This window comes from Branchiostoma lanceolatum, chromosome 1 (genome assembly GCF_035083965.1).
Source record: "Branchiostoma lanceolatum isolate klBraLanc5 chromosome 1, klBraLanc5.hap2, whole genome shotgun sequence".
Classification (NCBI taxonomy): Eukaryota; Metazoa; Chordata; class Leptocardii; order Amphioxiformes; family Branchiostomatidae; genus Branchiostoma; species Branchiostoma lanceolatum.
In genome coordinates this window covers 5,520,226-5,536,920 of record NC_089722.1, presented here as the reverse complement: position 1 = coordinate 5,536,920, position 16,695 = coordinate 5,520,226, and the positions used below count along the sequence as shown (strand labels likewise).

Below are 16,695 nucleotides of genomic sequence, written 5' to 3'. Positions count from 1 at the left end.
TTAAAGGTTAGCCAAGATATCACAGTCGTAACCCCCATCTGTGCCCCATAGAATGTTGAACAAACTGGGGTCATCTCCAAAACTACACAGATGATCTACGGACAGGTGAGAATGGGTGTATAGCAGTTATAACAGTGTGGTTCAAGTACCACTTACTGACCAGTCTAACTGGTCCGGACCCATGTAGCCTAGTGGTAAGTGCGTTGGGTTTGTGCGCTGGCGGGCCCGGGTTCGATTCCCGGGAGCCAGGAGACTTTATTACTCGCCCAGTGCATTTCACGGTGGTTAATTTAGAACACACAAATACATGTTTTTGTTCATGTTCAGCACCAAGGACAGAACAACATTCGAGTCTACTGGTCTAAAGAGCAGCCACTAAGAAATCACTGTGTAACCCCCATCTGTGCCCCACAGTAAACATGCAACTGCACTCAAATGACCCCACTGTCCCCCATGGGTGATGCTTCACGCTGCCCCCTGTCTGTTCATGCATGAATAACACCTTAAGCATCACCCTTCCATCCCTAACCTTCCCCTGACCCAGAAGTCATGTCTGCTTGGGGCTGCGCTGCCCCCTGTCTGTTCATGCATGAATAACACCACAGCCTTGCCCTCCAGCAACAAATATAATTGAAGTCCTAACCTTCCACCCAGTCCATTTGTTATATATTCCCAGTCAGCTGAGTCATATAATAATGGGCTCAGTCCTGCTAACATGTCAAGCTCACCATGCATCAGGCCTCGGATGGCACCACGGCTCAACACACTCAGGGTATGACTGGAGTCACAGGATATTGATTACATTTTCTGGGATGGGACTGAGTCAGTTTGTGTGAGCCAAAAAAACTGGTAAGATTTAAAGGCAACCCAAGCAATATTAGGGCCCGAAAATTGGATTTTGAAAGTCAACTTATTTATTCACTTCTATATATGATTAGTTCAAACAACACTATCACAATGTATAGCAACGTCCATGATGCTAATATACGACGTTGTTGTGATGTGAGAACTCACTGAAAGTTGTGGGCTCGCAAAACTAAGGGGATCATCGTATGGCACATATTTTCTGCGGTTTTAGAATGCTCAAAGTATGAAGTTATTTCGCAAATGTGCTAAACAATGTTAGTAAATGTCACTACCATAAAGATTTCAGCATTCTATTTCTTTCCATTTTGGGGGCCTAATATTGCTTTGGTTGCCTTTAAGAAGTTTGGATTTTTGAGGAATTGTTATTCTTTAATATACTATAAACAATGGGTTCAATGGAAACATTATTTTCTCATCTTAGGCCGCCACACCAATTAAATTTGTTGGTTCTCAGAAAAAACATGGAGCGACAGGAAGAAAAAAAATATAGAGCGACCGAAAAAAAAATATGGAACGACCAGAAAAAAAAATTGAAATAAAATTTTGTAAAAAGTGTGGAGTGAAGATAGAGGCTTGCATAACATAAAGAATTAAAAAAAATAGTATGATTATAGACGTTTTCAGCTTGAAAAACAAAAAAAAACCCACACAGTCAGACAACAAACTCATCCCAGTGTTACCATTATACAGTTTCTAGATGCACCTGTTTGTTGAAAGTTATTACAATAGGAACTTTTAGAAAAAAATAGTTTGATGCGAGTGTTTTACTTTAAGTATGTATGGAATTGATTTAAAACAGTCGGACAGAAGGTGCTTGAGTGGAACCTGTTTGCCTGAACACCGAAATGCTTTCTAACAAATTACTTCCTCCTGCAGTCCTTACATAGGGGACGCAATCTACAGGGTCGTATCAGAAAAACCTCATCTAAAAAGGCTCTGATGGGGGTTCTGAATACACTGCTCTCATGAGAACCATCAGCTTTGTAGCAAAAATGATGGCATGTCAACTTGCTTTGTAGACTTCTTTCAATTTGTGGGTTGACTTAAAGCAAATTAAAGCAAGATTAGTGCAAAGCCGTATTTAAGCTACCTTCGGTTGGTTATGAGTCGCACTGAGTGAAACCCAACAGGAGCCTCTAACCTCAAGGGATGACCCTTTGGCCAGCTTGGATATGGATTCTTTCTACCCAGACTGTTCGTCATACATGCGACCTGGTGTATGGAACCTGTGCATACTGTAGCACTCGGGTATATGGACTGCGCACATACCGTAGATACTGTACTAGCTAGCGTCAGTTCTTGCCACGGCTAGAGAAAGATTAGCTCTTCAGCCAGCTGAACTGGCTCGCGATACAGCTCCTGTTTCCATCTACCTGTGAGATCCGTAGCTTCCCTGCCACCATGGGGGACAGTGACTGGATATACCGCATGGCGCCGCACCTCCCGCCCAAGATGAACTACTCCGTCATGCTGGAGCAGCGTCAGACGATCGACACCTTCCACCGAGGGAACAAACACAAGAACTCCCAGCCTGTCCTGGCCTGCGTGCTGCCCACACTCAACCCCTGCCCTGGGGTGGTCTTTGATCTACAGGTTCAAGTTTACTTACTTAGGACAGGTGTTCAAGTGTACTTAACTATGACAGGTGAACAAAGAGGTGACCTTTCCTGGTCTAACTGTAGGAATGTCCCTATAGCTCAACTGGTCGCAGATTCACAGTTGAGCTCCTGATTCCACTTAGTTGGTAACACCAACTGGGAGACCACGGTTCAATCCTGGGTAGGACATACCTGGGGAGCTGCACCCGTCTTTCTGAAGGGACATTAAAGGGGAGGGGTCCTTTGTTTGAGGCTGTGCCTTGAGCAGATAAAAGGGGACGGGCTAGCAGCCTCTCCATGTGAAAAAATACCCTGCTTAACTGATACAGCAAGGAAACTTCCTGCCCTATGTGCCACTAGGCGCTACAGAGTGAACAACAACTTGCCTACGTGCTCCCCACCCATGTTCAACCTCCAGATGTTTTTGAACGACTATTATATATCACTATGTTGACTGCAAACGCACCAAAGGTTAAGGGACAGAGAGCTGAGTCTGGATCTGGTAGACTTAAAAAAATTAATGTGTTTTTGTTGTGAGAAAAAAACAGTTTCTTGTCCCGTTCCCTCCCAGGTCATCGAGATCAAGAATCTGCGGCCAGATCCCATCAAGATCACAGTCAGCGACCAGCTGCCCCTCAGCACGGAGGAGAAGATTAAGGTACGTCTTAGTTTGTCAGGCTGTAGCTGATAGTTAATTTACAGATGACCAGTCTCACTGTGTGTTATACAGATTCTACTCTCTGGAGGTATCTGGAGGGCCGGAATGACAACCAGGACTCGTTTATTCAGTAAAACAATCCATGGAGATCACTGAAGTGTGCATAAAGAGCATGTATCCAACTTGTCTCTAAGAAAAAGCCGTTAGTTGTTTCTTAAAGCATGTTTCTGTGTTTATTATTGTTTGTTTATCATGTTGTGTGTTTTGTCTCCCAGGTGAACCTTCAGGAGCCATCCATCAAGCACCCTGAGAAGAACGACAAGAACAAGCCGATCCGGCTGAACGTGCACAACAACGTGGAGTGGACGCTCAACATTGAGGGCGGCAAGACGCACGAGGTCAGGGGTCAGCTTTTACTGGGTTTATAGCTCTGTAGATGCACGAGGTCAGCTACATTATGCCTTAAGATGGTTTATTTTATCTGAATGTTCAAACAAAGAAAGGAACACATGTATTATAATGGGAAGTCCCTCCCAGACTGGGAATTGTATTGCTGCTGTACTGAAATGCTGCTGTACTGAGATGTTGCTGTACTGACATCAGTGAGATGTTTTCTGGACTGAGATGTTGCTGTACTGAAATGTTGCTGTACTGAAATGTTGCTGTTCCGTTTCCAGGTAACTCTGAAGTACAGCATTGAGCATCCCCCGGGAGAGGAGGTGGAAATCAAGAACGAGAAAATCGTCTTGGCGTAGAACCCGCCACAACATGGCGGTGGCAGGCGGCGCAAGAACGACAAAATTGACTTGGAGAAGAGACTTCCGCGAGCGCACAAGTGGTGGTGTTCAAAACTGTAGGAGTGAGAGAAGGAATGATAAAAGGAGTGGTAACAACACGGTTGCTTTGGTTACCATATGGTAGCTATGGTAACCACACAGTAGCTATGGTAACCAGATGGTAGCTATGGTAACCACAGGGTAACTATGGTAACCACATGGTAGCTATGGTAACCACATGGTAGCTATGTACAAAACATTAATCCTTGAATAGTTTTATCAAGTTGGTAAATCATTGGATAGCAAAATTCTTTACACACGACCAGGACATAATCAGCAGCCGATGTTTCAATGACTGTCTCTCAATTCCCGATTAAGGAGGTTGATAAATTATGGCTTAGAAAATCAACTCCTGTCATGAACTACAAAGAGGGGCGATATAAAGTCAGTCACGTTTCGGACTGCATTCTTCACTCTGCAGCAGCGACACCTAGCTGCAGTGAGAAGTAGAACCAGTGTGTATTGTCCAGACGGAGGTCACTGAAGCGTCAGCAGGTGATCATGTACTGGTTGTGAGTAAATAATGTTGAAAGTTATCCTTTTAACGGTTTAGTTTTCTCACACAGCATTTTGAGAAGAATCATGTGCCATGCTTGAGTAATTTCCATCCTGCTTGAATGAAAATGTAGTGAGATTTGGGGAAATGTGATTAGATGATGGAGATGGTGTGTTTGATGCTGACTAGTGATGTGTGGAGGAGCTGGGAGATGTTTCCAATTAAAAGTGTGATTTGTGTTGCAGTCTAGGCCACACCAATGTAAGTCATTGGTTCTCAGAATTTTTTAGGTAATATTTTACCAAAAGGACATCATGAAAAAAGAATGCTTAGAAGAAAACTAGCATTTGACCTCGTTACTCCCTGAAACTGTGAACCAAGCTGCAGACTTTTCCCTCTGTTTTCATGTTGATCTTCCCATCTAGGATTTTTTTTCAACTCTGAGAACCAGCAAATTAAATTGTTGTGGCCTTAAGAGTGATAGAGGATAGGATATTTAGAATGGAATTGAGCTGTCACTTCCCCATGAAAACTTCATGTTTTAATCTCACCAACTTCTCAAAATAACAACATTCTTATTATGTATTGATAAGTTGCCTGTATGTAGCTATAAACTCCTTGTCCATGCCATATCTATATATATTAAGAAAATGAGAAAAGTAATCTTGTAGTGTGTAGGTAGTTCTAGTAAGAATATGGTTGGGTTTACACACAGGTTTTCCAAGTCGACTCAGAGTACACTCAGCCGAAGGCTGAAACAGCGGAGTCAACTTAGGACTGTGTAAACAGAAATTTAGGCATTCATTTAGCAAGAAAATACTGCAGTCGTCACACCGCCAGCGCAGTAAGTGGGCATTCCGCGTCACTTTGCGGCCCTGTGTGTAAACAGACCGCTCTTGAGTCGGACTTCAGCTGGGTGTACTCTGAGTGTACTTGGAAACGTGTGTGTGAACCCAGCCTGAGTCCGGTAGTGTGGCAGCTGTATAAACCCCTGCATGCAGTAGGCTGAAGACTGTGATAGAACCGTGAGTAGACGTGTGTATCTGTGGTGTTACGTGTGTACAACTGACTCCAGAGGTTTTTCCCACCTGAACAAAACGTTATTTTGATAGACGCCCGATTTGTGCATCAAAGTTTCTATTTTATGGACCTATATCTTCACCTTTGGAAACACAGAGGCTTAGAAAACTGGGAAAAAAATCAAAATCCAAAAAAATGAAACATTGTAGAGTAGTATCATTCCATGAACAGTACCTCAAGTCGAATTAGTCTGGAAATTTGTGTGCTTCTATTATAGTGTATTAGCTCTGGTCTGGCTTTTCTGTATACAAATCATGAGGAGTGAAGTTAGTTTGAATTTGAAAAGAAAGAGCAAACAATTTGAATACGACTCCAATAACTGCATTCAAAAGTAAAGAAATTTTGTTGAAATACATTGTCGAGTTTATTTTTTTCTTGAAATTCCAAGAAAGGTTCTAGAAAAGCTTTTATTCTGCATGGGCTGCACGGAATTTAATTTTCAATTTACCACAATTGTTTCACTGTAATTGCTTTGTAAACCTCAAATGTACACAGCACCACCTAGCATCTAACTGTGGTACTGCATGTACAGAATTTGCAGCAAGTTTTGAATATTTGTTTCTCTTGTCCATTCACACATGATACTGATCCTTTTAAACCATGTGAGCAAATAAGCTACTGCTGTGCCCAGATGCATCCAAAATATAGAAACTTAAAGCTAACTATGAGTATCTAATGCTTATGTACTGCAATGTTCGATTGATAGTATAGTGTGTGATATCATGCTTTGTTAAATCCCTAGGGGTAGAAAACGTTATTTTTGCCATACTGGTTTCTTTTGAAGCAGATTTTTATTTTGTCCTGTGTGTGTATATTGCGACCAAATCTTTTTTCTTTGTTGTCATTTTGGATTATGTGCTGTGCTGTGTACATTCAAGTTTCCACATTTCTAATTGAAATGTGAAGATAACAAGTCTTCTGAAGTTATGAGATATAATGTTCATGGATATTTATTAATTACTGTGGAATAATGAATATTGATAATTTTGAAGACAATTGGTTGAACTTTGATGTTTCGGGAGATAGTAAATTTGTCTGTTAATATGTGAGGATTTGTGTAAGAGATTGTGGCTTGTTTGAATTTGTGTTGTTAGAAATGTTGGTTTGCCTTCATTGTTGATGTTTGTGGAAAATTCCCCAAATGTGGAACTGCCGAGACCAAATGTGTGAGGAGTGTCTCCAATAGTTTGGGTGTTGCGTGCATTCCTAGTGCTTAAGTTATGTGGAAATATCATTCGGAGCTGCTTCAGTTTTCTTAGAAAACTTTTACCTGCACCCTAAGGCTATTAAACTTTGTGGAAATGTCTGTTAATGTATTTTGCAAGTGGAGCTGTTTAGTTATCTACTAATTCATGCGGATATGTAAAAAACCAAACTAATCATGCCAAGAATTATAAGGATACTTAAATTAGTAATATACTAAGACTGTATCATCATGGAGTTTTGCCCATGTGGTTATTGTAAGAAATAGCACATCATCTAAAATACATGTTATCCAGACAATTGCATTTTTGTGAGAAAGTGTTATTTTGAATTGCAGTTTTCTTGTGCAAGTGCGGTAGAATTTCTGTCCAGATATTGTAGCGAAATAAAGTCACTGTGATCCTTACTGAAGCTTGCAGGGTAGCAGTCAGCTGTGTTGCGTTTTTGTTTTGTCACGAAGTTAATGTTTCCCATTCAAACCCTGATTTTACCACCTCCCATGAGAAATGGAGTTGTAATGGTTTTTTTGGGGTGTCTGTACATTGTATGTTTGTGTGGTTCCAGATATTTGTAGTCAATATAACTTGAGAACCTCTGGATGGACTATGTGGTGTGGGGAGGTCTAAAGAAGACGAATGTGATTTTGGGCCCCATGATGCGTGACCTTGTTATTGCAGCAGAAGTTCAAGTTTGTGTACGATTTTGTTGTTGCCATGGGATAATTGTTTACGAGCGTTACGTTCGATCCCCTGACATGCCCTGATGTTGTTCCCTTGGGAAAGGCGGTTTTTACACGACTTTCATTTCCTTGCTTGACGGTGGAGCGATGACGCCCACCAAATCACTTGACTAACCTATTGTCTAAAGTGTTTTTGAAAAACACATTTAGTGCCAAGAACTGAACATTTGCCACCAAACAGCACTTTTGTTGTTGTAATAACAACTTTGCTTTAGTAGGGGACAACAGCCTGCTTTAATACCACCGTTGTAGTGCCAGGTACTGGGGCACTTCTTTGTGCATATCTCACTGAGATGGATCCGTTTTATTGCGTCTCAAAAGACTGGGGTTGGGGGCTATGTAGCTCATCTTTCATCCCCTTGTAATGTTTACTCATTACTAATAACAAGCCTTTCCATACCCATGCACACAACATTACTCAGTCACACTGAAGATGAAATAAGGACAAGATCAGAAAACGTCTGGTCGCAAGTTTTATTCTATGTCTTTATAAATGTTGATGACAAAATGTTGAGATTTCTGATGTTAGATACAAAAGATGACAACAGTTTGTTGAGTAACAATTACAGCCGCTAGCGGTGTGATATTTCTTAACACGTTGCTTATCGCCCATTGTTTATCGATGAAAGTAGAATAAGAAAAATTGCTGCAGGACAGTATGTCGTCAGTTAGTAGCCGTTGATATGGTGGTCTCCAGTATACATATATTAATTGGCCTGTACATACATCGGTTAGCCTGTGCAGTGCTTGCTTAGCGAGGCTAACCTGTCCATATGTCCCTATGAGCACAGCTCTTGGTTAAGAGATAATTCGTGACATAATTTCTGACATACACGATATGACCAGGTGACAAGTGGTCATGTACATGTAGTGATGTTAAACATTTCCGAGTATCAACAGTATTTTTAAATGTAACATAAAAAGCAGGCCATGTTAAGGATGTTATATTTGAAAGTTTTGTATATGGGTTCAAAGGGATTGAGTCCTTTCACCTTGTGTGGTGAATTCCGCAGTTTGAGGAATTTTGACGTTAAATATGATGACATTTTCCCGAATTTCAACAGCGTACTTAAGATTATAACTCGACAGGGAGTTTGGCCATGGGAGTATCGGAAATGCCACGGAAATGTTACCCTTACTGCAAGATCACTCTCCTGGCCAGTTATTTCTCCTAGTTTTGCCAAATTACAATAAACATACGCCTTCCGCGAGGCTAAGCTCGCTCATTCTTACTCACTCTTACCCACAGTAGGATGAATTATTGGGCAGAAGAGTGAGCCGAATTCTACTATCCATAACTCCTCAATCTCTACTCACTAGCTCGCTCACGCACTAGAAGTGCCCGGCATCAAATTAGGCCACCTACCGTTTTTCTAACCAGTCACTAGTTATTCAGGGTCAGATGTGTCAAAAAATTAACATTGATGAACAGTTTTCTCCATATCAACTATATCTGAACACAGTATATGATACCCAGTTAGCTGTGGGTCCCAACAAAGCGTAACCTCACTGGTTCATTATTCTCAGGTTCTGATTTTGTGATCCCAGAACACCTAACCCTCCCCCCCTCCCCATTGGTAAAACCGAAAACAGGACCTTCTGTCGAAGTTGGCATCAAGCGCGCATTCCGGAGTCTAATCTATTTGGTAGACCTCATTTGCCCAAGGCCCGCCTTCGCCGTTCGGCCTACAGGCTGTGGAAGGTCCGTACTTCTTGTAGTTGTTGCCACCAGGAGCCCCGAAACACTGTCCGTTCTTTTGTACAGCAAACAGAGTTAAACCGCGAGAACGTGCCACTTGGTGACACTTTTCAATGGCATTTTTACGGACCCAGAAGTTGCCATCTAGGCGTGGATCTTTCTTCTCGAGTTTTTGCATGGCGAAGTCAGGCTTGTCCTTCCAGCACCCCAGGCTGGTGTACCCACCGGTTCCTCCTGCGTGTGGAAGAGAATAGACTATAAGCGACAAAACTATCTTAAAGGGACGTATTGTAACATGAACATAAAAATTCACTGTTTTTGGTTATCTTTCTACATCATTAATAGAATATACCTTATTACACTGCACAGCAATATTCGATTCGGATTTTTCTTAGCGTTCTACGCTGGCTTATTTGCATATTGAAAAACGGGGTCCGCTACATTATATGCAAATAAGCCAGATTTTGCGCGTTTTTCGTTTTTAGTCGTTTATCAATGATGGAAATGTGACAAAATGACGGGAATATGTTGGAAATAAATAACAAATAAGTTACAAATGTGAATCTGAATGTAGATTTTTCAAATTCTGAATATTTTTAGTTTTTGCCCACCAGATTCTACAATACGTCCCTTTAATAAGGTGTTCAAAATACAAAATGTATGGCAGCTTCTCGAGCATTTCCTAATACATTGTCCAAATGAGACCCTGCTTTGTACGATTTAGGTCTAACGATGTCCATCATTACCTGACTTCCTAATGCCAAAAAGTGTGAAGTCTCCGTCATTTACCACTATGGAATTGTAGTATTTTCACATAGATTGTTGCCATAATTGAAAAGCCGATAGTCCTCTTTTTCTCAGTTACATATGTCACAGGTTTGAGAGTCCCAGTGTGGAAGGATTTATAAGATTTACTCATAAATTCTACAAATCACGTCCCGACTAGCTAGCATGACCAGCATTGAATTATGTCACTCATCATCTAAGCTATCTACTAAACAAAAACCATGACGACCCTTCTTGAGTTATTTTCTTTCAAAGTCTCAAACAAAATCGGACCCTGCAGTACAAAAAAAAAAACAGCTAGAAGGGAGAGGTGATGATGACCTGATGTGCTTTATGAAGTGGGGAAGTTAATTTGGCGACGGCATGAGGTCGTGGAACTGTAGCTGTGACGTATGTCACTGAAGTTGGGGTTTGTCACCATACGTGAATTATGCAACTCTTTTCTTGTTGAAGTAGGGCGGTTCCATGGGTTCCTATCGCCCATGGATGAAAGGAACTGCCTCAAATTGTTTGTAGGACGTAAAAAGGTAAAGCTAGTGTCACATTTCCCAACCGGGGCCCGACCGGACTGTTTGTGGAAAAGAAAACCTGAAGTGTATTTCAATAAATATGCACGAGCTATGTTATTGAATAATTTGTGGTAGGTTTTATGTGCTTTGTTGTCTTTTATATCGTACTTTTCGTTCCCCAAGACTGCCCGGCCGGGCCCCGGATTGGAAATGTGGCCCTAGCATTAGATGGCCTTGTATAGGACTATCTCATAGTTTGTAGGAACCATGGTTTCTAACGCTGTCACTACTGTAAGACCCAGCATGTACACCTGCAGCATCAGAACCATGAGATACTCGGACTCACCTGGAGGACCAGAAGGACCTTGCGGACCGGCAGGACCAGACGGACCGGGAGGGCCGGGCGGACCTTGACCGGGAGGGCCTGGCGGACCGGGCGGACCTTGACCGGGACGGCCGGGCGGGCCGGGAGGGCCTCGGTGGCCGGGTGGACCGGGTGGGCCTTTGTGCCATAAACGCTTCATTTGCAGACCGCGTGAGCCTTGGAGACTGGACAGACCTTGAGGACCGGACGGGCCTTGTGGACCTTCTCTTTCATCCATTCCTGGGGTTTCGGTCTCGGCGAGCTGAGTTGGAGAAAAGTAACAGATTGAATATGTGCCATAGATGAAGAGTAATTATTGAAACGCACTATAGAAACTATAAAAGGCCTTCGAACACTGAACGCATGCAGCAATGTGGCTACTTCAATCCTAGGTCATATTCTGAAGTATTTCAAGTCTTAGATGTAACGCGTTAACGCTAATTAACCTTTATCCGTTGTATTTTCGGTAAGATTTGATTGATAATAATCCGGCAAAGGACGATATGCTGAACCAATGGATAGAACACTGTACTACATCGCCCCCTCCCCAGTAAGATATACATGTACATACAAGAATGGCATACTTCTATTCAAAACTTTCAATTCATTCTGTGTCAAAGAAAAGGCAAGGACAAGAAAAATACCTATCGGATATACATACTTTTGAAGTTCGTGGAGCAATCACCAAGACAAGCAGATTTAGTCATAGATTGAATGTGGAAATCGGAAGATACCATAAAATTCCCCGTGACCAGAGTTTTTGTCCATTCTGTCCAAATGAAATTGAAAATGAACGACACTTTATCCTAGATTGTCCACGATAACATGATAAACGCTCAAAGCTGTTCAACCTTCTTTCCGCTTGCTCAATCAGAATTTGATACATTCCATTCTATAGATAAATTCAAATACATTCTAGAAGGAGACAACCCTTACTGTGCACAAATAGGTAAATATATCAAAGAATGTTCGGATCTTAGAACTAGTAGTGTAAGTGATTGGTTAAACTCGACATGTTGAAGTATTCATACACTCGTACGTAGGTTAATCATTTCGAACCCCATTGTTTGTTGTTTGCATGTAAAGTCGTAGTACTTTTGTTGTACAAGCACAAAGGTGACCGACAGGTCTGTGACAACCATAGAGGCATATCTCTCCTCTCCGCAGCAGGTAAGATACTTGCTAGGATCATCCTTTATTTGATAATAGTGCATCTTGACCAAGGACTACCACCAGAGAGTCAATGTGGTTTCAGGAAAGACATCTAGCATTTCATTATGTCACTCATCATCTGAGCTATCTACAAACCCAAAACCATGACGATCCCTTTTCTCTTTCTAGATGTCAAACAAAATTGGACCTTGCAATTGACTGACTTTCTGTCCTAAGAGCTATCTACCACTTAAACATCGCGACCATATCATGTCACAAGTTCTCGAACTGACGTAATATAATAACTTTACCTTTGGTTAAACAATCAGCACAAAGAAAACAGAAGTACTCCACCTACCAGCTCCGCTAGTGGGACTTCTCCTTCCATGAAGTCAGACTCGGGTTCAATCGCCTCTTCACCCATGTCACCTAGTTCCGTGTAGGGATATTCTTCTTCTTCCGAATCTGGATACACGGTACCGGTGTCGTCTTCGTCTGGTGTATCTCCTTCTTCCGTGTAAGGAGGCAGGGGTTCCATGGTGTTGTCTTCTACCATCTCTCGGATCTCCTGCAGCAGCTCCGACTCCAAGTCCTGGGCTGTCCCGGTGCAGGCGGCGCCCGCCAGGCACAGAAGGACGAGCGGCAGGACCAGCTTCATCTTCCTGGAGACAGACGGGGGAAAATTAAGAAGATGTCAGTGCGGCAAGACAAGAAGAACAACGTCTCAATACGAATGGTTCTGACGGTAACATAGAAAGAAAGAAAACTACAAAGTTAGCTATATTTACCTGGGTGCGGCAGACAGAACAATATTGCGAGAACGTGGTTGCAGAAGAGCAGAAAAATAACCTAAAATCTCACACGTGTTTGTCGTTCAAGGAGAACTGCTAACCCATCTTAGGAGCTTCAGAAGTTGGAAACCCCGTAAGACTAGTTCCTACCTTAGCTCTGTTCGACACTTGTATGTAGCAGCTTGGGGTCCGACCGTATCGCTGCCTGTAAGTCCGCGGAGCGGGGTACGTCTGGGGTCCGCCTGTCCTGTACACAGGTCCCGTCCAACTCTGGCTGTCGCCCCGCACCGTGTGTGGATTTATAGGGAGGCGCAGTGGGCCGTGTCTCCGGAGTTACTGGTAGTCGTGCCTGACGGATCGGCGAACTTGGCAGATGTGGGCGTACAGCAAACTACCATTGCGCTAAAATACAAAAATGTAGATAGATGCTAATGTGAACTTTGTGGCGACATATCTGAGCTTTTGTTGGAGGCACCTCCCAAGACGGATCGGCGAACTGGAGGGAGATTTGCGCACACCAAACATCCCGGCTTCGTGGGAAAGTGACGTGTGATACTAGATAAGATAATTATCAAGACAAGATAATTATCACCACATTCTGGACAAGTCACTAAGGGTGTCGAGTATCTTTTAAACTGCTGTCGAAACAGCCTGGTTATTGCATTCAGCCAGAGTTCAGGGATCATCGAACTTGAAGGAAGTGTGTGTACACTAAACATCCCGGCTCCGAAGAAAAGTGATGTTATCTGTTGGAGATTGGTAATGTCGCGGCAGGTGCAAAGTCTCGGTCTGCTGCGGTGCCTCCCTCCCTTAACATGATTACAATCTCCAAGTAGATGCGTGGGTCTTGTTTAGGTCTGTCTTAGTGGTGCATGATTTCTTTGATGTAATGTTAACAGCCTCACGCACTCCAAACCTGAATAGGGATATCGGCTGCGGCCGAGTTGAACCTGACAATGTGGTCATCGACAGTCGCGTGTGAATATCGCAGAAAGACGATTTTATGATCGGAAACACGAAACACGGTACTATAGTCAGTATAACTACCCTTCGGCGTAACATAACCTCTACCAGGCTCCGCGGATCGCTGGGAAAATAGTAGAAATCGGCCAAATAGAGTGAATAGTATGCCAAGGGTAGTCCGCTATCAGGAAAGTTCAATAGGCGACCAACGGAGCCTGTGAGGAGTCGGCCTCAAGAAAGGGTATCGCCAATTGAGCTTCCCTGTATAGCGGACTACCCTTGGCATACTATTCACTCTATTTGGCCGATTTCTACTATTTTCCCCAGCTATGCGCGGAGCCTGGTAGAGGCTAGGCGTAACACACTAGCTACTGTATCTGTTTGTTTGTTTGTTTGTTAGTTTGTTTGTATACATAACCGTCCTTCAGCATACCACACCGGCTTCTGTATCTGTATAGTCGGTATAACTGCCCTTCAGTGTAACACACCAGCTTCTGTATCTGTATCTGTATTATAACCGCCCTTCGGCGTAACACACCAGCTTCTGTATCTGTATCTGTATCATAACCGCCCTTAGGCGTAACACACCAGCTTCTGTATTTGTATCTGTATAGCCGGTATAACCGCCCTTCGGCGTAACACACCAGCTTCTGTATCTGTACAGCCGGTACAGCCACCCTTTTGCGTAACATAACAAATATGCTTGCGTTTGAGAACGACCCGGAGCCTTAATGGTCTTTCTCCATTCATGCTCTCAAGATCACGTTCAGCTGGACTCCGAGCTGTGACGTCATACCCGCCGCGGGGATGGAGAGGTGGCGCCGACAATAGCTTGGCACAGAACAAGGCTAAGGGCGTTGGTTGAACTGGCGTATCAGATCTGACTGGCACGTCCTCCTGTTTAGGATGTTAATCAACAGACATACAACTCTGCCAGAATGCAATAACAAGGCTGTTTAGACAGCAGTTTAAAGGATACTCGACACCCTTCGCGACTTCTAGTCTTTGTCCGAAATGTTGTGATAGTTATCTTGTCGTCAGTTATGTCAAGTATCACACGAAGGAGGTGTCAGCACTCAAGAGTTATTCAACGGTCAAAGTGAGCGCCCATGGACCGGAGCGCCAGCGGCTTCAACAGTAGCATCAAGGAGGTTTCCCTCACTAGTATCGAGGGAAATTTTTTTGTTAAGATGTGTATTTTGAATTTGGCAATGTTATCTTTTAAATCATTCACTTACATTGATGGATCAAACTCCAATTCAACTAAAAATCTTCTTCGTATAAAGAGAAGCAATACATCTACATGGCTACATCTCGCTTGAACGGCATTCATAAGTCAAATGATTGTTTTCTTATAACATCTAACATGTGGAGGAGAAAGAACATGGGGAAAAGTTAAAAGTGTTCATGATTTACACTGAAACAAAAGTAAGATGGAATATAGGTAAGGCACTTTTTGTTATAGTCTGCTTATCATGATATTCCACTTTGTTTGCCATCGTCTTATTTGGAAATCTTCAGTGTTACACTAATTTTAATGTATGATGTATGCTTAAACCAAATACCTGATTACAAAGAAAAGAGCACCAAGACCTAAAGGCACAGACCCGCACCTACTCCCTCCCTACCTCCCCCCTCCCTCCCCCCTCCCTCCCTCCCTCCCCCCTCCCTCCCAGTCAGAAATTAATGCAGAAGTTCAGTTATAAACACAAAACAGCAATGTTTTCATATTTTTCCAGTGCAAATTTCACGATCTAAGGAAGCCTTAAGATGGTTTAAATCAAAAAGGATTGTGAAAGTGAGAGATTTTTTTTTTCAAGTCCGGATTTGTTTCCAGATGTTAAGGATTTTTTGGACTTGAATCTAAAGGTTAGGAACAGGTCCGGAACAGGTCCTGGGTTTAGGTATGCACCACTACTCATAGATGACTCCACCTTCCCCGAACCCACCTGGCTGTGAGAACACGTCCCTCCAGTTCACTGATCTGTCATGGAGAGGTAACGTCAACAATAGTCTGGCACAGGGCGAGGGTGTCGATGTTCTTTATCAGATCAGACAACACCTTATGGGCACGTCCTCGTGTCTGTTAGCACGTCAATCAGCAGACGTAAACCTGACTATATAACCATATGGTACGTACGGAGCCGAAACATTCGCTATCATAGTGTTCCAGTTCCTCCTTTCAGATACACAGAGATAAAGAAACACAACAACAGACCGTGGCAACAAAAAAGGCAATTATTCTTTTCACATCAATATCCGACAGATGCTGCATTCCGCTGACAGTATATTTCCCCTTGACAATGAGCCTGACCAAAATTCAATAACCAGGCTGTTTGGACAACATTTTAAAGGGTAGTCGACACCCGTAGCACATTGTATTCTTTGTCCGGACTGTGGTGATGGTTATCTTGTCGTTAATTAACTCTCACACGAAGGCGTTGTGAGAACTTGGGGGTCATTGCGGGTCATTGCGAGCGCGCAACGGTCTCAGTAGTAGAATAGTGTCATTCTATAGATTAGTGTATTGCCATTGGAATTATTTTTTTCTACATTCATGAATTATATTCAAATTGAAATAAAAATCATTGGTCAAAGAAATAGAAGCAATACATTTCTATTCTTACATTCACAGGTACTTGTCCAACGGCATTTATTGAAGTTGAAAGATTATTGAGGATGAAGAAGACAGGGAAATGTTGATTAATCGTGTGTGATATGATTGAGTCTGAAACAAATTGACATTGTTTAAAAACCATCTCTTTTTCCTGTTTTATGCTTGTTCTGAAATACTGAAATTATAACTCTTGGATGTGAAACAATATATATTACGAATTTGTTTAATTAAGAGAAATCAGAAAAAAATGTTGAACATCGTTATTTCCTAGCCTCTGTTTTATTTGAAGCTACAATTTCCTTATATCATTTTTTCTGATTACCGTTCTCGTCATAAA

General features: G+C 42.5%; 2 protein-coding genes across 7 annotated transcripts in view; one reads left to right on the top strand and one right to left on the bottom strand.

Moving 5' to 3' along the window:
* The window catches only part of LOC136430799 (protein F37C4.5-like), a 62,118-nt gene extending 54,969 nt beyond the window's left edge, over nucleotides 1-7,149 (top strand). For all 6 annotated transcript variants that reach the window (XM_066421795.1, XM_066421766.1, XM_066421758.1 and 3 more), the window contains 3 exons: nucleotides 3,037-3,123; nucleotides 3,399-3,521; nucleotides 3,801-7,149. In XM_066421795.1, the coding sequence (XP_066277892.1) occupies nucleotides 3,037-3,123; nucleotides 3,399-3,521; nucleotides 3,801-3,878 (288 nt within the window). In that variant the 3' untranslated portion in view covers nucleotides 3,879-7,149. The remainder of the gene's footprint in view (nucleotides 1-3,036; nucleotides 3,124-3,398; nucleotides 3,522-3,800) is intronic.
* A 788-nt stretch (nucleotides 7,150-7,937) lies between these two features.
* LOC136430826 (collagen alpha-1(XXVI) chain-like) lies at nucleotides 7,938-13,243 on the bottom strand. Its single transcript, XM_066421815.1, has 4 exons — nucleotides 12,929-13,243; nucleotides 12,346-12,649; nucleotides 10,818-11,097; nucleotides 7,938-9,410 (listed from the first exon to the last, which is right to left on the bottom strand). The coding sequence occupies exons 2-4, from the start codon at nucleotides 12,643-12,645 to the stop codon at nucleotides 9,112-9,114; spliced, it is 879 nt and encodes a 292-aa protein (XP_066277912.1). The 5' UTR covers nucleotides 12,646-12,649; nucleotides 12,929-13,243; the 3' UTR covers nucleotides 7,938-9,111.
* Nucleotides 13,244-16,695: the final 3,452 nt, after the last annotated feature.